This window comes from Canis lupus, chromosome X (genome assembly GCF_048164855.1).
Source record: "Canis lupus baileyi chromosome X, mCanLup2.hap1, whole genome shotgun sequence".
In the NCBI taxonomy this organism is placed as follows: domain Eukaryota; kingdom Metazoa; phylum Chordata; class Mammalia; order Carnivora; family Canidae; genus Canis; species Canis lupus.
Genome location: NC_132876.1, coordinates 33,076,186 through 33,099,177, shown reverse-complemented (window position 1 = coordinate 33,099,177; position 22,992 = coordinate 33,076,186). Strand labels below are relative to the sequence as shown.

General features: G+C 41.1%; 1 protein-coding gene across 2 annotated transcripts in view; it reads left to right on the top strand.

Moving 5' to 3' along the window:
- Positions 1 to 22,992, top strand: part of IL13RA1 (interleukin 13 receptor subunit alpha 1) — a 54,708-nt gene that overhangs the window by 25,235 nt on the left and 6,481 nt on the right. For both annotated transcript variants that reach the window (XM_072817291.1, XM_072817290.1), the window contains exons 5-10: positions 434 to 621; positions 2,450 to 2,601; positions 8,683 to 8,730; positions 9,021 to 9,153; positions 12,313 to 12,409; positions 14,011 to 14,095. In XM_072817291.1, the coding sequence (XP_072673392.1) occupies positions 434 to 621; positions 2,450 to 2,601; positions 8,683 to 8,730; positions 9,021 to 9,153; positions 12,313 to 12,409; positions 14,011 to 14,095 (703 nt within the window). The remainder of the gene's footprint in view (positions 1 to 433; positions 622 to 2,449; positions 2,602 to 8,682; positions 8,731 to 9,020; positions 9,154 to 12,312; positions 12,410 to 14,010; positions 14,096 to 22,992) is intronic.

The window sequence follows — 22,992 nt, the reverse complement described above, 5'->3', positions numbered from 1 at the left end:
TTTAAAAAATAATAAAATTGAAAAAAAAGAAAAGAAAGTAGTAGTGTTCATCAAAAAGGAACATTTATTTCTTCCAAGAGTATGAAATGGAGCCACACTATAAAATAGGGTTTTGGGGCTCCTGGGTGGCTCAGCCTTCAGCTTGGGTCGTGATCTTGGGGTCCTGGGATCAACCCCTGCATCGGGCTCCCTGCTCAGTAGGTTGCCTACTTCTCCCTCTCTTTCTCTGCCACTCCCCCTACTTGTACTCTCTCTCCAATCAATCAATCAATCAATCAATCATAAAATAGGGTTTTAAGAAAAGCTATTTTTCCATATTGCAAATGTTGTCTTTCATGGTCCTCTTCAGTCATTTAAAAGAAAACAAATGTCTGCCTTTGTTTCCTGAGCACCTCGTTAAAAGTAATCCAGAAGGTTGTCTCATATTTTGCAGGCACAGCAGCCTGGGAAAAATTCTTCAATGCGAAGACATCTATAGAGAAGGTCAACACATTGGTTGTTCCTTTGCTCTGACTAATTTGAAGGATTCCAGTTTTGAACAACACAGTGTCCAAATAGTGGTCAAGGATAATGCAGGAAAAATTAGACCGTCCTTCAATATAGTGCCTTTAACTTCTCATGGTAAGTTTTAGAAGTCCTGTATGACAGTGTGTCTTTTGAACAATCAGTACAGATAATTAAAAAAAGCAATGATTTTGGTTTTAAGATTTTTCCCAGAGAAAAAGACTGATTTATGTATGCCATTATTTGATTTTTTTGTTTTAAAGAAGCAGGCTTGGAAATTCTGATATTTATTGAGCACATGTGCCACATGCTCTGCTCTTATCTGCTTGAGTGTGATAGGACTTTGAACACTCAGTTAGCTGTAGAACCGAGACTGGAAACAGGCTGTCTGACTCTTATGATCTGTTCTCTTTTGCTTATGACCCTGGAGAGGGTGATGCTGCAGAAGAAAATAAGATATGGTTCCTGAAGAATCTTTCTCTTAGTTGGAAAAAGGCTGCGACTGAAGGAGGAGTGATCAGAGATGATATTCAAACTAGCTACTATGCTGGGTGGCATAAATACCAACACTCAGAACAACCAATGCAGCCAAGTGTTGGTTTCTTAGAAAGAAAACAGAAGTCTGCTTGAGATCCTAGGTTTTCACTTTGGACAAAGCGTATAAACTCCTAAGTGTTTTGTCATCTGTAAAACAGGGTCCATAGTCCCTCTTGACCTCAAAGGACTGTCCAGAGTTCCAAATGATGTGAGGTATTTTGTAGATCTCAAAAGCAGACTACTGTAAGCATCATGTTTATTTATTTGCTGTAAGATCCCAATAGGGAGCTCAGATTATGGTTAAATGGTATACAGAAAATTTATAGACAAATAACCACGAATTGACAAAGGTTCCCAAGTCTGGGGGCAGAGCAGTATCTGTTATTTGCCACCCCTTCACTTACCGTTACACAAGTGAATTCTAATTGTGGACCAAAGGCCAGAGGATTAAGGTCATGGTAACTTGCCAAGTAGGATAATCTGAAGCAGAGCCCTTTTCTGCCCTTCCCCTTGCTTGGCAGATTGTCCTCGATGGACCTTCTAAAGCTCATTTTGCTACTCTTCTTCCTAGAGATTAGTGGCGACATAAAGGGAAATCCTTCTCAGCTGGAAGATGACATCTTCAAGTTGCATTCCACTAATCTTCCGCTCTCTTCTGTTGCTTAGTCTTAAGCATTGCTGACTCCTGAAAAACTAAATGGACCAGGCTAATTTTTTTTACTTTGATTGCAGTTATAATTACATAACATTAAATTTCCCATCATAACCATTTCTAAGTGTACAATTCAATAATGTTAAGTATATTCCCATTGTTGTGCAACAGACCTCTAGAACTTTCTCATCTTTTAAAACTGGAACTCCATGCCCCCCCTAAACACTAATTTGCCCTCCCCCAGCCCTTGGTAACCAGCTTTCTATTTTCTGTTTCTACTTTAGATATTTCGTATGGGTGGAATCCTATAGCATTTGTCCTTTTGTGTTGGGCTTATTTCACTTAGTATAATGTCCTTGAGGTTCATCCATGTTGCGGTATATGACAAACTAGGCTAATGTTTTAATTGTGGCCTTTGATTGGCGTGAGTGGCCGCTGGGGGAACCCCTGGTGCCCCTCATCATCCATTAGGGGGATGCACATCTTGACCCAGTGCTTTTCTTTATTCTTCTTCTTTATTCTCTTTATTCACAGCCAAATGTCCTGATTATACCCTGGCCATGTTCTAACTGGATGCAGGCCAGAGTTCACAATATCTGTTAGATGCCCCAAAAATGTTTTTTGGATCCATTTTACAAAGCAGTTTAAAATAAGCTTTCTACGTTAATCGTGACCTTCATTATCTCTACCCATATATGAACCTCATCAAACAAAATTCTGGAAGCTAATTTGGGTTCTTCTATTTCTGTCTTTCAGTGAAACCTGATCCCCCCCATATTAAGCGTCTCTTCTTCCAAAATGGTAACTTGTATGTGCAATGGAAGAATCCACAGAATTTTTATAGCAGATGCTTATCTTACCAAGTAGAAGTCAATAACAGCCAGACTGAGACGAATGATATATTCTACGTAAGTTTTTATTAGCTAGTTGATTTTATTTGGATATTTTTCTTTCACTTGAATTTCTTACTAAATTGAAACATAAGTGAAATGTGACTCTTCAATTTGTCACCTGATGGTGATGATGGTGGTAAAATTTTTCGTCTGAAACAGGGCATGGCGGATGGTTTGAGGGTTGATGGTAGGAGCATTGGCTGTAAGATTCATGTTGTTCATCAATTCTTTTGCTGAACAAATTTTTATTACATATCTACCACGTGCCGGGCACTATTTTATGTATACATCTCCCTGATGACAAGGTCTGTTTTTCCCGTGAAGCCTACCTGCTGGGAAATAAGTAGGTAAATGAGCAAGCTAATTTCAGAGCATGAATGCTAGGAAGAAAATCAAATGGGTCATGCAGTAGCATGATGGGAGGGCCTTAGAGAATATGAGGTTGGATAGTCATCCAATTTGAGATAAGACCAGAATGACAAGCAGGGGCCAGCCATGTGAAAATCTGGGGAGTGGAGGGAACAAGTACAAAGACTCTGAGGCAAGAATGAGTTTGGCATGTGTGAGAAACAAAAAGGAGACCAGTGTGGCTGAAATTGATAGGGAAAGATGTGTAAGCAGGAGACTGGGGTCAGATTGGGTAGATACTTTGAGGCTCTGGTGTAGCCATTCCCTTTTCTTGGAGTTTGTGGCAACTAAAGTAGTAGAATTTGAGTAGTCAGTATTGGTTGGATTATGTACATTTACACTGTTGGGAAGTACAAAACACACTAATTAGAGGTCCCTGTGGGCTACTGGGCATAACAGGATGTGGTGTAACCTCAGGGCATCAGTCCTATTGTTCCGCTTTATAGTAGAGGTCACAAACTCAGGCCTTAAACATGTTTGTTTGAACTACAAACCGAGGGGAATTGTTTTTATTAAATTTGAAGATTTTGCCCAGATTTAAATACCACAGTACCCAAGGAGTGTGGTTTCCATAAGGTGGCGCCTCAGGACCACAGGGATTGTGCCACTTGCCTGGGCCCTGTGTGCATTTAAGTTTTTCGAGGTTAGAAACCAAGTGTTTTATAATGGCTTTTAAAAGAGTCCTGCATCTCGCATGTGGGCAAATTCCTTGGTCCAGTTGCTTGAGCTCATCGTGGGAGTTTCAAAACACTAACTAAAAATAAGCCAGTGTTGACAGGCTGTAACCCCAGAGGGAGTGCCCAGGTCCACAGCTGACCAGCGCTCTTCTGGGCATTTGCAGGTGAATCTGTTTGCTGAAATTGAATAATCATTATCCATACCAGAAACCAGTGTCCCCATACAGCACTGCAAAGGGAAAAAGCAAAGGGCTTCTAAGTAGGGAGAAGGTGAGGCTTGGATTTACAGCAAAGTCAGCTGTCAGAATGTGAAAGTCTACTTGACGACTCTGGCTTTTACTGCTCCCCTCTGTCTGAAATCCTGAGACACATGCTGCTTATATTACTCATTTGGCACTGAATTATGTCCTGCTGGTTACCCTGATCACGTGTGTAGGCCTTTTCTCCTGACTAAAAATAAAAGCTCCTGCAGGGAGGAGTTGAGTGGTGTTTACTTCATGCTGCTCCTGCTAATAGTGGCTAACATGTATCGAGCGATTACTATGTGGTAGGCATTTTAATAAGCACAGGATCTCAATGGTCTTGCTCAGTCCTCACAATAACCCTAAGGATCTAGATCCTGTTATTTTGTCCTCATTTCACAGATGGGAAACTGTAATCTCAGAGGTAACTCCTAAGTTAGTAGTGGTAGACTCAAGATTTCAGCAAGGCTGAGTCTAAAGCCAGTGTTCTTAACCCTGGGGACCACCTCAAAGCTTCCTCTGAACAGTAACAGCCATCATTTATTAAGTGTTTGTGACGTGCTACAAAGCTACTCTTCTATGTACTTCTTATAGAGTAGTGTATAACAATCCATGAGATGGTTCTACTTTAACCTATATTTTATTTAGAATCTAAGGCTCAGAGAGGTAAAGTAACTTGCTACAGGCCACACAGCTAATAAGATGACCTTTATGTATTCAAAGGTTGGTCTTCATGTATTAAACTTTGATGGAGAGCATTTGGTATAACACCGTGTGCATAGTTATCACTTAAATTCTTGTTGAATTGAGTTATCTTTTTTACAAACTTCTGCACTGAAGAGAATGTACATACTATGGAATTTGGTCTCCTAAATCAGAACTGTAGTCTATTTGGAATTAGCACTGTTTATACATTTGAGTTTAATAATGTTCTTTCTCCTAGCAGATGTTCACCAGCTGCTTCCTCTCCTAAAATGTCATCAGTTTTTTGTGTGCTCACTGATTTTGAGCTCTGCTGGTTAGGCCCTTTTCCCCCCCTTTTTGCAAGACTTTTTGAGGAATTATTTTGCCTGGTATTGTAGTTAAGAGGGGGAAGTAGGTCGGGACACAAACTGGTGCCATCACATGGGGGCTGTGGTCAGAGGTAGCTCATGCAGAATCACAGAGCAAGGAATGACTTGTCTTTAACCAACCCCCTTCTCCACAAAATATCTACTTGGTCCTCTGCGCCCTTGTTTTCCTTTTCTCGTGGAGTTATCTGAGCAGTTGATAAACTATGCAAGGGAATTTACATTTGAACAAGAGCCCAGAACCTCCAATTTGCACAGTGATTTGCCAATTTTGGAATGTACATATATCCGGGAGATGGTCCAGGAGCAGGAGACATGAACCTACAATCTGATTCTTCAAGTGGTAGTTGGTATTTGGGATTTCCCAACAGGTCTCTGATTCCAAAGTAGTTTTTCCTCTGCCCTATACAAAGTATTGATAGGATGCTCTTCATCATTCAGTTGGCCTTTCAGTTCTTCACAAACACTACTAGCAACTGTTTAGTACATAGCATTCAAGGACAAAAATCATAGCTGTGTGTTCTGGTTTTTGCCCCATGTTTAAACGTCTCTTTGATAGAAGTTGACTGTTCCAGCTTTATTGAAGTATGATTGACATGTAAAAACCATATATATTTGGGGTGTACAGTGTGATTATTTTCAAGGTGCACAATGTGATGATTTATGATACATAAATCTTATGAAATGATTACCACAGTCCCATTAATTAACACATCCATCACACAGGTACTTTTTTTTAAATGATGAGGACACTTAAGATCTACTCTCTTAGCATATTTCAGGTATACAATATGATATTATTAACTATAATCACCATGCTGTACATTAGATCCCTAGAACTTATAACTACAGTTTATACCCTTTGCCCAACATCTCCGTATTTCCCCTGATCATCCAGCCCCTGGCAACCACCATTCTACTCTCTGCCTCTATGAGCTCAACTTTTTTAGATTCCACATTTAAGTGAGGTCACACAGTTTTTGCCTTTCTCTGACTTACTTCCCTTAGCACAGTGCCCTTGAGTTTCTTCCATGTTGTCACAAATGGCAGGATCTCCTTCTTTCCCATGGCTGGATGATATTCCATTGTGTATATACACACACACACACACACACACACACACACACACACACACCCCTATACCCCATCTTCTTTATTCATCTGTTGGTGCATACTTGGGTTACTTCCATATATGAGCCACACAGGTGCCCCAGGGCTGCGTGTATCTTTTTGAATTAGTATTTTCATTTTCTTTTTTTTTCCCCGAAGAATTATTTATTTATTTTAGAGAGAGAAAGCACGTGTGTGAGGGGAGGATCAGAGGGAGAGAATCTTAAGCCGACTCAAACCCCATATGGGGATTGACCTCAAAACCCTTGAGATTATGACCTGAGCTGAAACCAAGAGTTGGATGCTTAACCAACTGAGCCGCCCAGGCACCCCCATTTTCTTCAGTTAGAGAGCCAGTAGTAGAATTACTGAATCATATGGTATTTTTAAAAATTGAAGTATAATTGACATACAGTGTTAATTTCAGGTATACAACGTTTTTTTTCTCAACAATTCTATACATTTCTCAGTGCTCACCATAAGTGTCACCATCTGTTACCATACATCGTTATCACAATATTGACTATTATATTCCCTATACTGGTATTTCTATTTTTAACTTTTTGAGGAAGCTCCATACTGTTTTCCATAGTGGCTTCACCAATTTACATTCCCACCAACAGGGCACAAGGGTTTTCTTTTCCCCACACCCTTGCCAATATTTAGTATTTCTTATCTTTTTTGATGATGGCCATTCTAATAGGTATGGGGTGATACCTCATTGTGGTTTTCATTTGCATTTCCCTGATGATTAGTGATGTTGAACATCTTTTCATATAACCTATTGACCAGAAGGAGACGGACTATTTATACTAAGCAACAGATTTTCATGTGTTGATTTTCTGCTCTAATTTTGAAATATTTACATTTTAGGAACTAATCTTTCTCTTTACATCAGACAGCAAATGATTTAAATTGTGTGGAAGAGAATTTTGCATTATACTTTCTTTTCTCTAACCCAGTCATTTTTGGTATATTATACTCTCAACAAGGGAGACTTTTTAAAACTTTCAATTGATGTATAATATCCAATAGAAAAATTGCACGAGTCGTTATGTACAGCTCAGTGATTTTTCACAAGTGATTTTTGCAAATGATTTTTCACTTAAGTAACCAGCATCCCAGAAGTCCCATTGTAACCCCCTTTGGTCTCTACCCTCCCAAAGAACAATTACTACCCTGACTTATAATCCCATAAATTAGTTTTGTTGCCTCTTTTTAAACTTTATGTAAATGAATTATACAGAATTTACTTTAAAAAAAAGATTTGATATATTTGACAGAGAGAGGACAAGCAGGGGGAACAGCAGAGGGAAAGGAAGAAGCAGGCTCCCCACTGAGCAGGGAGCCCGATGTGGCACTGGATTCCAGGAACCTGAGATCATGACCTGTGAGTCGAAGGCAGATGCTTAACCGACTGAGCCATCCAGGCACCCCCAGAACTTACTTTTTTTTTTTTCAGAACTTACTTTTTGTGTGCATCTGTCGCCTTTCACCCAATGTTATGTTTATGAGAGTCACAGATATTGTTGCCTGTAGTTGTCAGTGTTTTGTTCTCATTGCATTTGTTCCATCATGTTGGTCTATCACATTTGACTTATCCATTCTCCCTTTGGTGGACATTTGGATAGTTTCCAGCTTGGAGTTTTATGAACAGTGTCTTTATGAACATTACATACTTGTCTCTTGGTGTGCATCTGCATACATTTCTATTGGGCATGCATGGGTCAGAGGCTTATGTATAATTGTCTCTAATAGATAAGACTTTCCTCAAATGGCTGTGCCAATTTACACTACTAAGAGCAGAGATCGAGAGTGCTCAATGCTTCATATCCTCACCAACACTTGGTATTGTCTGGTAGTGTGTATTGTTGTTATTTTGTGGATTTAACTTGCATTTCCCTGATGACTAAGGAAGTTGAGCACTTTTGCACATGTTCCTTGGCAATTTGAATACCCTCTTGTAAAATGCCTATTCAAATCTTTTGCCAGGTTTTCTATTGGGATGTCTGTCTTTTCATTACTAATTGGTGGGATATACATATATGAATGTATATGTATTGTGTATAAATATAAGTATATATTATATGATATGTGTATATGCAAGTCCTTTGTCAGGAATTGCAAATATCTTCTCTCACTCTATATGTGACTTTTAAAAATTTCCTTAATAGGATATCTTTGATGAACAGAAGAAGTTTGCAGTTTTAATATAGATGACTTTATAACAATTCTTCCTTTAGGGTTGATATTTTTTTGTTTTTATTTAAGAAATTGTCTCCTGCTTCAAGGTCATGAAGATGTTCTACATTTTCTTCTAAAATCTTGCAGTATTTATGTATTTATTCGCTCAGTTTAACTCTCACATTTAGATCTGCAATCCATCTGGAATTGACTTCATAAATAGTGTGAGGTAGGGGTCAAGATTCTTTTTTTTCCTTCATATGGATTTGTGATTGACCCAACCTTCTTTCACTGCACCTGGTCCTCTTTTGATGGGATAAAAAGAAACCTCATTAGAAATGGTTAAATGATAGAATGTAGCCTTTTAAATTTTTAAAATAATATTTGTTTTCTTATATCTTCAAGGTTGAAGAGGCCAAATGTCAGAATTCAGAATTTGAGGGAAACCTGGAGGTCAGTAAATTCAACTTTAGCTCTTTGGGCTTAAAGTCATAGAATAATTGGGGGTGGAGCAGAGCGGCTACAGCCTAAATTTGAACTGCTTTGAGAAAAACAAACTCAAAGTGTTCTGTGGGATATTGCTAACTTTTATTTGAGGAGTTGAAGTCAGATGGAGAATTTGGACTGCAATCCAAGTCTTAATCATATACAGAATTTGGCAGATAATTATATTTAGGATTCAGAAGCAGAGAAAGAGAATAAACTGGTAATATTCCTCATGAGTTTTTTATTTTATATCTAAGGGTACAATTTGTTTCATGGTCCCCGGCGTTCTTCCTGATACTTTGAACACAGTCAGAATAAGAGTCAGAACAAATAAGTTATGCTATGAGGATGACAAACTCTGGAGTAATTGGAGTCAAGCGATGAGTATAGGTAAGAAAACAGGATTTCATTAAAATTTAAACCATTGATGCATGGAAACTAAGCTGAAGCAGAAAATAGATTGGGGTAAAGGATTGTTCTGCATTCTTGATGTCACTCAGAGAAGATCTACAACTGGACTGTATTTTCTGTTTAATTACTATCAAATCACCCAGGTTTAATTCACAATATACAGATCTCTGAAAATCCACAATCCAAAAGGTGTTATTTTCTCTTCTGTCCTGTCTCCATCTTCTTAACAACCTGAACAAAAATATCAGAAGGCAGGCATGATTAAATCTGCAGATTGTGCAGTGGTAGAGGGCTCTTCTGTGTGCTGGTGACAGAATCAGGAGCAGAACAGTGACCTTGATGGCCTTTAATAAAGATCAAACTGTATCTGGCTTTGAAAACAACAGTTTCATTTATTAATGGAGTAGCTGAGCAAACTGTGTGTCAGGCCCAAGTATAAGATTGGAAAGACCTTTGCTTTGTGTGCGTGCATCTGTGTGTGTGTGTGTGTGTGTGTGTGTGCACGCACGCACACGTGTGCATGTGTTATGGGGGGAGGGTAGAGGGTTTTATTGAACTGTAAGCTTAAAGTGACTCAGCATTGACATAAATATCCCCCAAAGGCATAAGCAGCCATAGGCCGCAGTGACAGTACTGCACCCAGAACAAGGGAATGCTACAGGGTGGGGCACCACGTCCTGGCCACATCAGAAGTGTGTGGTATTCTATTCTGGGTACCATGTTGTAGGAGGTTCAGTGGCAGACTGGAGTCTATCCTCAAAAAGATCATCAGGTTGTGCAAGAATCTCAAAACTCCGGCAGGAGTGGTTGATGAAGCAAGTTTAGGGGTGAGGAGTCCTGATTGCTGAATTCTAACATTTGGGCTATTGTTAGGTAGAAGAGGGAATAGGTTCTTTTCTTGTGTGGCTCCATGGGGTAAAATAGGACCAATTGAAGAACTTTCTAATAGCTGCCTAATGGTCAGAGAGACCAATTGTTGAGGTAGTCAGTTCTCTATTAGTTGAGGGACTGAACAAGCTGTGTGCCAGGCATAGTTGTATTAGTTATGTATTGTTGCATAACAACGTACCTCAACAGTGGGTAGCTTAAAAGACACATATTTACCATCTCACAGTTTCTGTGGATCAAGAATCTGGACCCAGCTTAGCTCAGTACCTCTGGCCCAATTTCTCTCATGGAGTTACAGTCAAGCCTGCTGTCTCATCTGAAGGCTTGCCTGGGGCTGGAGAACCTTTGTCCAGGCTCACTTATGTGGTCATTAGAAAGCCTGCATTCCTTGCTGGCTGGCAAATGGAGGCTGTAGCAGGTTGAATCATATCCCTCAGAAACTTACATTCAGGGCACCCTGGGTGGCTCAGCAGTTTAAGCGCCTGTCTTCGGCCCAGGGTGTGATCCTGGAGACCCGGGATCGAGACCCACATCGGGCTCCCTGCACGGAGCCTGCTTCTTCCTCTGCCTGTGTCTCTGCCCCTCTCTCTATCTGTCATGAATAAATAAATAAAATAAAATAAAATAAAATAAAATAAAAAAAAAAGAAACTTACGTTCAGGTCCCAACTCCTATACCTGTGAATGTGACTTCATTTGGAAATAGTTTTGCAGATGTAATCAAGTTAGGGTGAGGTCACACTGTCTTCAAGCAGGCCCGAAGTCTGATGCTTGGAATCCTTATGAGAAGAGATGGTGCACAGAAACCCGAGAGACACACAGACACACAGGGAACAAGGCCCTGTGAAGATGGAGGCAGAGAATGGAGTGCTGCAGCTCCAGTCAAGGGGCACCACTGATGATTCCAGGGAGCCCCCGAAAGCTAAGAAGCAGCAAGGAGGTATTCTTCCCTAGAGCCATCAGAGGAAGCATATCCCTGTAGATACCTTGATTTTGGACTTCTAGCCTCCAGAACTGTGAGAGAATCCATTTCTGTTTTAAGCCCACTGGTGTGTGGTGATTTGCCACGGCAGCTCTGGTGAGCTAACACAGAGGCCTCCCTCAGTTTCTTGCCACTTGGGCCTCCCCACGGGGCTGCCTCATGAAATAGCAGCTAGCTCGCTCAAGGAAGTGACCTGAGCAAGAGTGTATGAGAGGACACTCATGTGGAAACCACAGACTTTTACAACCTAATGTTGGAAATGACATCACCACAGCTGTCTGGTTCTTTACAAACAAGTCAGCCCACCCTCCAGGGGAGGAGATTACATAAAGTGTGACCATCAGGAGGCAGAGATCATTTGGGGGTCATCTTAGGGGCTAACATGATGATGCTAGGCCTTGACATTGCTTTCTAGATGGCCATGCCCTAGTGGGAAAGGTGAAGCTCTAAATAGACACGACATTCTGTGTATGAGAGGCATGGCAAGGCGGTCAGTGAACAGCTCTGGAACCAGACAGTACCAGGTTTGAGGCTCACCCACATCACTTCCTAAACCCTCCTGGATGAGCCATCAAACCTCCCTGAGCCTTATCTTTCTCATCTGTAAAAATAGGAGATGCTGTTACCTGTCTCTGTAGCACAGATGTAAACATGTACAAGTCCTTCAGATGGTATCGCATGTATGGTAGCTGCTTAGTTAAGAAGTAGTAGTAGCTAGGATTATTTTAGGTCTACTAATAGTGGTAAGTAACCAATAAGAAAAGATTGTCACTGTTAATGATATGGCCTTTTTATCAGGTATAACATTGTGAGTAGTGTCTGAAACTAGTTAAGATAGCCTGGTTTTGGAAGACCCTCAAGGTCTTTATTTATCCATGACATTTTAGACACCAGAGTAGGACTTTGCTGTTTGCCATTAAGAGAATGGAGAGGTGGAATACAGAGGTATCTGTGATCTCACTAGTTTGTTCCAACCGTTGCTTGGTGTCTTTTCTTTTTTTTTTTTCTTTTTTTAAATTTTTATTTATTTATGATAGTCACAGAGAGAGAGAGAGAGAGAGAGAGAGAGAGAGAGAGGCAGAGACATAGGCAGAGGGAGAAACAGGCTCCATGCACCGGGAGCGCGATGTGGGATTCGATCCCGGGTCTCCAGGATTGCGCCCTGGGCCAAAGGCAGGCGCTTAACCGCTGCGCCACCCAGGGATCCCTTGGTGTCTTTTCTAAAAGAGGTTGGTTTCTAATGTTCTGTGTTTGCTTTCCCTTTGCCAGGTGAGAATACCGACCCCACGTTCTATATAACCATGTTGCTCGCCACTCCGGTCATCGTTGCAGGTGCCATCATAGTCCTTCTGCTTTATCTCAAAAGGTGAGGCACTGCCCCAGTCGGCTTGGCAGTTTCTGCTAGCCTGTGTGCTCCAGTCATTCCTCTTTGTGACCGTGTTTGGTGTTTTCCCCAGGTAGCAGGAGCACTTTGGCTATAAATGGCTTTGGTAGAATGCCCATTTTCTGGTGAAGAAAGTCCTGGGTCCGTTTCCCATGGCCCCGCTCAGGTGCTGTTCCCTTTGTGTGTGCGTAGGATTCTTGATAGGCCATGTGTTCACTCTACTCTTTCACATGCCTAACATAGCCATGGATAGTTGGTAGCTCTATGGAACGAAACTCTAGAAATGGAGAACTTTACGAGTTAAATGACTCGGCTAGTATTCATGCAGAGCAGGTTGCTACTTGAAGCTATGGGCAAGAGACCTTCACCAAGTTGTCTCTGATAGAAGGTACTCTGTGTGCCAGGAGAGAGGCGGGTGGGGCCAGATTGTGTAGGCCACAGCAAGGAACTGAGATTTCCTTTTTTTTTTTCCTGAGCACAAGGGGCAGGCACTGGAGGGTTTTAAGTAGGGGAGGGATGTGGCCTGATTTTACTGTCACAAAAGGTCACCACCCTGGCTGCTGAGCAAAGAATTGGCTTGGGCAAGGATGGAAGCAAGTAGGCTAGTGAGGCGACATTGAAGCATTTGGGGGGAAAGATGCAGGGGGCCCTACCTGGGGGGTTAGCGACAGAGGTAGTAAGATATGGTCAGAGGTGGGATGGATTTGGAAGGTAGACCTGAGAGCACCTGCTGATGGCTGCTCGTCTGTGGAGGTCCCAGGGCTACTGAGGACTCAAGGACAGTTTAGGCTTTGGGCTTCAGCAACTTGAGTGAACACCAGGGCTGTTGGCCAAGATAGAGAAGATTGTGAGGAGCCCTGGCTCTAGGACAAAGGTGAGGACTTTAGGCTTAAACAGAAGTTTGAGATGCCTATTAGATAACCAAGTAGAGATGTTAAATGGGTAGTTGTGTGATAAACTGAGAGTATAAGGGAGAGGTCTTGGCAGGGGGATAGAATTGTGGGAGCCCTTGGCATATCAACAGACCCAAAGCCCTAAGACTGGAAGAGTGCTCTCATTCAGCAAGTGGGACAGAGGCCAAAAGATGGAGTCCTGGGCCACACTGACATTTAGGGCTTAGGAGATGAGGCAGGGCCAACAAAGGGTAATAGGGAACAGCGCACATGTGTGTACACGTGTGCACACACACAGAGTCATAACCATGTGAGGTGGTGGATGTGTTAATTCACTTGATTGAAGTCGTCATTTCATAATGTATACATATATTAAAGCATCATGTTCATCTCAAATATAATATTTGTCGAGTATATCTCAGTAAAGCTGGAAAAATGTTTTAAAAATGATAGGGTTTGAGCAGTCTGCTTATCCTGTTGGCCCCTCTGGTCTACCTCTACTCAGTGCTCTCAGGACATGGGTTTCTCAGCTTCTTTTGGAAATTTCTTCACAGCTGCTTCATCATTAAAGATGACTTGTGTACCATGTCTTTTGTCCAAGTCTTCTTTTAATGTGGCTTTTTTTTAAAGTGGGGCATTCCTATGGGCTGGAAGATTGGATCCAAAAAAAAAGTCTCTTTTTTCTTAAAGGCTCAAGATCATTATATTCCCTCCAATTCCTGATCCTGGCAAGATTTTTAAAGAAATGTTTGGAGACCAGAATGATGATACGCTGGTAAGCCCTGATTTCATGAAGTTCAAAATTGGTTTTTGTTGGAAGGCTATGGGATTTGTAAAGAGGTTGGTAAAATATACACAACATGAAATTTGCCATTTTGACCATTTTTAAGCATACGGCTCAGTGACATTAGGTACATTCATAGTGTCATGCAACCATCATCACTATTTCCAGAACTTTGTCATCATCCCAGATAGAAATCGTGCCCATTAAACAAAAACTCTCCATTCCCCCCTACCCCAGCCCCTGATAACCCCTTTTCTATTTTCTGTTTATGAATCTGCCTATTCTGGGTACCTTGTGTAAGTGGAATCCTACAGCATTTGTCCTTTTTTGTGTCTGCCTTCTTTCACTTAGCATAATATTTTCAAGGTTTATCCACGTTGTAGCATGTGTCAGAACGTTATTTCGAAATTGGTTGTTTTAAACTCCATTTTATCTAAAAGAGGAGAGACGATTTAACATGCAGTATCCAGGGGCACCTGGCTGGCTCAGTCAGTACAGCCTGCAATTCTTGATCTCAGGATCGTGAATTTGAGCCCCTCATTGGGCATGGAGCCTACTTAAAATAAAAAAATAAGTTAAAAAATATGGCATCTCAGACAAAGCATACCGTTTGAGAAGTCCTCAGAATACCTATCTTCTGTCCCTATGCTTCATTCTGTCTCTGGAGCAGGGACTCTGTTTAATCCAAACAATTCAAGGAGAGGAGCCTCCCTGATGAAACCAGTCCAGTAGGCAGGACTTCTGACTCTTGGAGATTTGGGGAAATAAAAAGATAGGGTAAACAGTCAAAATAGATTTTGTTCATGTGATTGCCTGGGAAGCTGACCTCCGAAGACAAGGGAGACCCACCTGAACTGTTAGTTTGTTTGCTGCAGGACAGACAAACTAGGACTCTCATGCTAGAATTTGTGGCTGGAAAACCTGAGGCCTCAGGGGAACCAAAGAGTCTTAGGTTTCTCTGATCAGTACATTCACCCAAACATAATAATACAGACGCTAAATAGAATAAATATTAATATTATTACATATATCTCAAATTAGTAATATCAGGCATAGGGCAGTTAATTTAGTGAAGTAGTACAGCATAGCTCATAATAGCCTGGGCTCTGGAGTCACATTGTCTGGATTCAAATTTCATTTTCCATGTGACCTTAGGTAACTTCTTACCCTTTCTGTGCTTCAGTGTTCTTGTTGGTGAAATGGAGGTAATGATAGCACCTGCCTTGGGGCATTGTGATATGGATTCAATTAATTTAATACATAAAAACTACTTAGCACGGAGGCATTTATAAGTGCTCAGTAAGCATTGGTGATTAGTATTACTATTGATACTTTCTGTTTATCGTTAATCCCCAAACAGTTCTTTTTTTTTTTTTTTAATTTTTATTTATTTATGATAGTCACACACACACAGAGAGAGAGAGAGAGAGAGAGAGAGGCAGAGACATAGGCAGAGGGAGAAGCAGGCTCCATGCACCGGGAGCCCGACGTGGGATTCGATCCTGGGTCTCCAGGATCGCGCCCTGGGCCAAAGGCAGGCGCCAAACCGCTGCGCCACCCAGGGATCCCTCTTTTTTTTTTTTTAATAATCTCTATGCCCAACATGGGGCTTGAAGTCATGACCCTGAGGTTAAGAGTCACATGCTCTGCCAACTGAGCCAGCCAGATGCAAGCAATTCATGATAGCAACACTGATGTATAGCTGGGGAAGGAAGGCAGGGATGCTGATATGCTTTCAAGGAAGGATGCATCCAGGTCACTTTTTTTTAAGATTTTATTTATTCTTGAGAGACAGAGAGAGAGAGGCAGAGACACAGGCAGAGGGAGGAGCAGGCTCCATGCAGGGAGCCCGATGTGGGACTCGATCCCGGGTCTCCAGGATCATGCTCTGGGCCAAAGGCAGGCGCTAAACTGCTGAGCTACCCGGGTTGCCCTCCAGGTCACTTTTTTACTGAGTCATGCCAGCTGCTGGGGGATAAGGCACAATGCCAGCCGCTGGGGGATAAGGCACCACCAGGCAGGTAGGTCCTGAAGTCCAGTGCCTGATGAGGAGATGATGCACTGTAACTGAGGGGAATATGACAACCCGTGGGTCTTCGACTTTAGTTGAGTCTCCACCAATCAGAATGCTTGCAAGAATAGAGAATCCCAGGCCTCACCTCCAGAAAGTCTGACCACGTAAGTCTGGGATGGGCCCCAGGAATCTGCATATTTAACAGGAGGCCACAGATAATTCCTACTGTGGCAAGATCCGTTTGCAGAACCCACTCTGAAAATCACTGTTGTGGCTGTTTTTCTTAGGATCACCCCATCTCTTTCTTCATCTCACTAGCTAATGCATTAGCTGCCAGGTGTTAGAGACAGTGCAGGTGCTCGCACACCTCTGGCCAGTCCTTGAAAGTCTACTGCCTGTATACAGCATTATTAGGTGCTTGGCTTCTACTCCTTATCACATCCTCATAACCACCCCTTGGTGTAAGTGCTGTTAGCACCACTTTTTTTTTTCTTTTTTTCACAGATGAAGAAATGAAGCCTCAGTGAGGTTAGGTGACTTTATTGCCATCACACAGCTAGTAGGTAGTAAGGTAGTATTTGATCCAGCACTGTCTGATTCTAGAGTTCTCTCTCTCTTTCTACTAGGCTACATTACCTCTTGTAAGACAAGATAGAGTGTCCTCGAGAAGCTCACTACCTTCTGAGAGTTCTGTTTGATAGAAGGAGAGGGTTGGAATAGAAGAGTTCTGAGAAAAAGGTTTAGAGTCACATTATGGCTGGCCTTCTGTGGGAAAGTATAGGGAATATCATTATGCCAACAGTCTGAAGGGAAGGGATTGGAGGGGGAGGCACGGTAGCAGCCTGGGAACCTAGTCCCAAATTTGCTGAGTACAGGCTTTTGTTTGGCCAGTGTAGCGTATGTAAAATTTTTCAGTTTGGAATCTTAAGCGTGGCATACACGCTACCAGTTCATCCGAGGCCCTACCATGCCCAGTTTCCACCTGGTTTCACACGTTGACCTCACGCCAGACCCCTGAAAGGTGTGTGCGTTTGCTCGCCCTCTCAGTGCCATGACACAACTGCCCAGTATCCGTGAAAACATGTTTGGACTCACTCATATATACAGGATAGACAGCCAAAGCATCGACTGGAGGGCAGCTTGGAAAAAATGTCACAAGAATCTTTGTTCTTATTATAATTATACTTCTAAGAATCTATTTGGAGGAATTAATCCTCCAGCAATGGCACAATGATGGGCAAGGCAGCATTTGTCTCCAACATGAAAAACTTAGTAGCCAGTGAATCATCCACAGTGTAGAATTAGTTAAAAGGCAAGGTAGGTTTTCAGAGCATTTAATGTCACAGCCAAATGAGATACAAGACCAAGAAACATCATAACTACAGAGTACATTGCAATCCTAATTTTTGTAAAAACGGGTGAATATACACATAGAACAATGAGTGGAAGGAAAGGAATCAAAATGATCATCTCTGGGCAGAAGGGCTGTGCAGATAATTGATGCTATTCTCTACCTTTCTGAAATTTTCCAAATTGACTATAATAAGCATGTATTACTTTCATAATAAAAAGGAACCCTGTACGAATCATTAAGGGAAAAGAGAATATTTTGGTCATCCGGGTTTGAGAGATAATAGGGACTTGAACTTAGGTGGTAGCAGAGGAGATTGACGCAACAGACATCATTAAAAGCAACTCATTACAACTTGGGGACTCTGTGGGCGATGAAAGGTACAGAGAGTAAAAATAATCTCAAGGTTTTAAGCCTGAGTGATAGAGTGAACGGCAGTAACATTGACAGCAAAATCAGATCAATTATCTTTCTCAGAGATGGGAAAATGGCTTTTTTTTTCAATTTGCTGTCTAGAGGATAATACATTGTCCCGATGAGTCAGAGAATTCTATAATTTAGCGAGGCGGATACACTGACAAGATGGACCACTAAAAGCATAAGATGTTTTTGTTTGTGGTGGTTGCAGACCATTAAATAAAATCAGAGTTTAAAACTGAAAGTATAATAAAAACACCAGACAGGGGAAAGGGTAATAGAACAAATGTTCATGTTTTCTTTTTAAGCAAATGAATAATCTTCTCTTCTCTGCACGGCAGCAGTCCTCACTCAGTTGAGCTGCAAATGCAGCAGAGAGACGAGCCTTTGACTTCGAGAATTATCAAATTAGGGAAGGAACATGGCTCTAGAGGTCATCCATTGAGGTGGATGTCTCACATGTCGAATTACTGCCCTCTAACCATGAACTCTTAAGATTCGAGGATGCTAGCCCTACCCCCACCCATTTTCGAGGTAGGGACAGTGGGGGCCCCAGAGACATTTCTCAGGGACTGTCATGGAGCGAGGTCATCACAGGACCTGAACAAGAAGCCACGGTAGCCCAAAGTTTCTGTCTCCTCATCCTGAGAAATAACCATGCCTTGTCTGAACACCCTTCTTTCCCCACTACACCATCCATGGCAGCTCTTTAAAAATACTTACTTAGGTGTGGCCACAAAGAAACAAAATCCTCTGTATAGTTTTCCTTAAGGTTTCTAGTGTTTTGACAGTGTTTTGTTGGTCACTATAGTAACATTGTGGCCAACAGCATTTCTTCCTGTGGCTTTGCTGCTTGCCTTTTCTTTGTGACTAATTGGGCTATGGGCCATGTCTGGGGAGCGGGGGGCTGTGTAGTGGGGAAGGCTTCTCTGTATCTGCATTTCTGTTTCATCCATAAAAAATTATCTATTCTTCCCCCGCTTCTTGGAAACCAGTTATGTTTTCAGTACCATGCCAGTTTTACATTCCTGATTGGAAAGTGGCTTTCTAACTGGGAGTCGACTTCCAGATACTGCTGAGTTGTTTCTTATCTTTTCTTTTTTTTCCACTTCAGTATGTATATTGAAAAACTAGGAAAAAAAAAAGAGACTAGGAAACACAGAAAAAAAGAAAAGAAAAACTAGGGTCCCTTTTCTACAGAAGCAAAATAGCATGGCTGTACTTTAAAAATGACTCATTCCTTAATATCCTATAATACTCAGCCCATATTACAATTTCTCCCCCTGTCCCAGGAGTCAGGAGACAGTTCAGTTGTGCCACCATTAGTGAGTCGAAGATTGAGCACTGTACTTAAGGTGATAACAGAGTGTCCCCTCCTGCCACTTTCTATTTATTTCCCCCCTTGCCACCTGAAGAGAGTCTGTGGCGCTAGGTTAGTGCCCTGTCAGCCCTTTAGCTCAGCTCTGTTAGCTAATGCTTCTGGTGCCAGTTGGTCTCCTTGACTGAATCAATAATTTCAGCAGGCATTCTGAAATGATGATTTTTTTCTCATCTGTCATCCAATCTACATTTATAAGCTGGCCCTTTTCTCTAAAGCACTGCTCTGACTCATTAACTCGGCTCTTTGGTGGTTCTGAAATTCTCTTTCTGCTAGGAAGGTAGATTCGTGTTTGATTCTTTCCCTTTAATTCTCAATTTTTAAAGTGAAGGGTTGGATCCATAGCCACCTTAAATGGTACCAAATTTGTCCCCTTCACACCACGTTCAGCTGGTCCTTCTTCTTCTTCTTCTTTTTTTTTTTTTTTTTAACAAGTAAGCACTATACCCAACGTGGGGCTCGAACTCACAACCCCGAGATCAAGAGTTGCATGTGCTACTGGCTGAGTGAGCCAGGTGCCTCTCAACTGGCTCCTTTTCAAGCCACAATGATTTTAAGGCATGGCGAGCCCCAATTCATATTGTTTAACTTTCTGTTGTGGATGTTGATCCGAAGAAGACAGGGGCATGGAATCCATTGACTTGTATTCCTCCAAGAGGCCACCATTTCACACAGTGCTTAGGGGCATGAAACCCACTCAGCTTCTATGGAAAATTCACTGTGGGAAATAACCAAATCTTGAAAGTATTCTTAAGTTGAGATTTGGTGTTCCATGAAACCACAAAATTTGTTTATTTCTTTAAAATATAAAAGGTATAACATACTGCTTTTCTAGGATTGGATGACTAACAACTAAAAGCCAGTCATGTGAGCCTCTCGAACACTAATTTTTTTTTTCTGTAATCTGTGGTGTTTTTCATCTTTGGCCATTATTCTATTGTTGATTACCTTGTTTTAAAAAGTTGGCAGTGTGAGAATTGGATTATGGACTAGTAATTTTGTGGATTTATTTTTTTTTCTGTAAGTAATTTTAAAAATAGACCGGCATATAATTAACAAAATTGAATAATAGGTCAGAGCATTTGTTCCTCTTTCTTACACAGAGATATTCATAGAAGCAGTCCTCAGGAAAAGGCCACAATGCTGATGATGAGTGAAAATGAGAGTAATCCAAGTTTTAGAAATGAAAAAAGGCAATTGAAAAAAATTAATGTCCTTTTGGAAGCCACTTCTGCTGCAGTGTTCACCTCATTAAAATAGATTGTTTTTTTTCCTGTCCACCACAGCTAACCATTGGGTCTAATAACTAGAAACCAACAAAGGTATAATCTTCAGCATGCATTTTTAAAAATTAAAATAGTTTTCTTTTTAAAGCAAAGTGTATTTATTACAGAGAAGTGAGAAATACAGATCACCAAAAGAGAAAAATAAAATAAATCTTCATCCTAACACCCAGACATAACCTTCTTTGATGTTATGTGAACAACATAGAGAAACGGAGCTTTTAAGGGCAAAAGGAATAACAGTGACAACAGTAATACTACTTTGCACTTACGGAAATTTTGCTAAGTATCAGACGCTTTTTTCAGCACTTCCTTGGTTAAGTTTTCCCCATCTTGCAGCTGGTGTTATCTCCAGTACACAGATACAGAAGGTGAGGTACCAGAGCGGAGAGTATGTGTAGCTTGCTCCAGATTATATTGCGAGGACAAAACAGAGCTAAGATCCAATTAACGGACAAGAGTCAGAGGTGAGCCCCGAACCCAGGCATCCTGAGTCTCCAGCCTAGACTCTGAGCTGACATATCATATGATATGTTTTAATAAGATGGTCATATTTAATTTTATTTGAATTCAACGGGTAAGAAAGAAGCAGGTAGAACTAAAGGAATCTCTGAGCTTTTGATAAATTATGAAATGAGTTTTAATGATTATTGAAAAGGGCAATTTTTCCATATGTTCTCCCTGTCCTCTCCCCATTTTTAAAGTTGTCCAGTATCTGCATTGTCAGTGCAGGTAACTATTCCCTACCATAGTGTCTCCCTGAAAGCCCCCGTTTGGTCTTAATTCTGTGCGAGTGTATATATTTGATGCTCACCAGCAGTCTTCATGGTCATGTCTCTCCAGTCACTTGAGTTGTTTGAAGCTTTAAAGGTTTTCTCAGGGAGGATTCATGGGACCAACATTTCCTGAATTATTTACACATTGATGGAGTTTGCTGCATTAATAATTGAAAGTCATTTTAGCTAGATATAAAATCCATGGCTCACATGTTCTTGCCTTGGGTACCTTAAATATGGCATCCACTTTCTTCTGGAACAAAATGTTGTCAAAGTCTGCTGACAATATGATTTTCTCTCTGTATTAAAACACTTGGTCTTGGGCACCTGGCTGGCTCAGTCAGTGGAGTGTGTGACTCTTGATCTCGGGGTCGTGAGTTTGGGTCCTATGTTGGGTGTAGAGCTTATGTAAAAAACAAACACTTGATCTTTTCTGTCTGATTGTCAAAAGCTTTTTTTCTTCCAAGTCCAATAATTTTACCAGAATATGTCTTGGTGGTGTTGATCATCCTTGATTTTGTTGATCATGGCTTGATTTTCTGAGGAATGTGCTGTACCCTTTTAGTATGTAGTCTCCGGTGTTTTTCTCTTTTTAATTTCAGTACAAATGTCTTGACTTCTAGATTTTAATTATTCTGTTCTCTTGTGTGTATTTGTCACATCCTCTTGAATAATTTTTTATCCACTTTCATTTTTAAAGATTGTTTTAAAAAATGTATTTATTTTACAGAGAGTGTGTGTGTGTACCTTTGTGCATGTGCATGAGAGGGGGTGGGGCTGAGGGAGAGAGAACTAGAGAATCTCCAGCAGACTCTCTGCTGTGTGTGGAATCCAACAGGAGACTCGATCCCAGGACCCTGAGATCATGACCTGAGCCGAAATCAAGAGTTGGCTACTCAACTGACTGAGCCACCCGGGTGCCTCTTTTTTTTTAAAGAGTTTTTAAAAGTAATCTCTTCACCCACCATGGGGCTCAAGTTTACAACCCCGAGATCAAGAGTTGCATGCTCTACCAACTGAACCAGCCAGGTACCCCCCATTTTTTTATAAAAAAATTATTTTCATCATCTGTTTCTCAAGGTATTATCTGTTATGTTTATTTACCCCTGTGTTCTGTGTTCCTTTTAGCTTAATCGTCATTTCTACAATGATTTTCTTTTACTTCTCATTCTTTCCTGAGATTTATCCTGCCATTCCTGAGGTGTCATTATTCTAAATTTTTATATTCTTTCATAGGATGTACATTTTTAAAAAATCACGTAACTTTTTCTTAATATAGTTTAGCTAGTTTTGAACTATTGGACTATAATTTTCTGTATTTCGAGGGGTCTTGTATGTTTTAATTCTGCAAGGATTTTATTCTCTTGCTTATTTTTACATGAAACTAGTTTCCCTGGGTTTTTAGAAGGAAAATCAATTTAAGATAGTTCCCCTCCTCTCCCCTCCCAATTTCATGGCTCTGGAATTCCATCTTCTATCGTTTTTGACCACTATTCAAAGTGTCATGAATTTCTTACTGAAATCTCCTGGCACTGCCTGTCTGCCTCCTCTCTTTTCTTTTCTTTTTTTTTATTTTTTATTTATTTATGATAGTCACAGAGAGAGAGAAAGAGAGGCAGAGACATAGGCAGAGGGAGAAGCAGGCTCCATGCACCGGGAGCCCGACGTG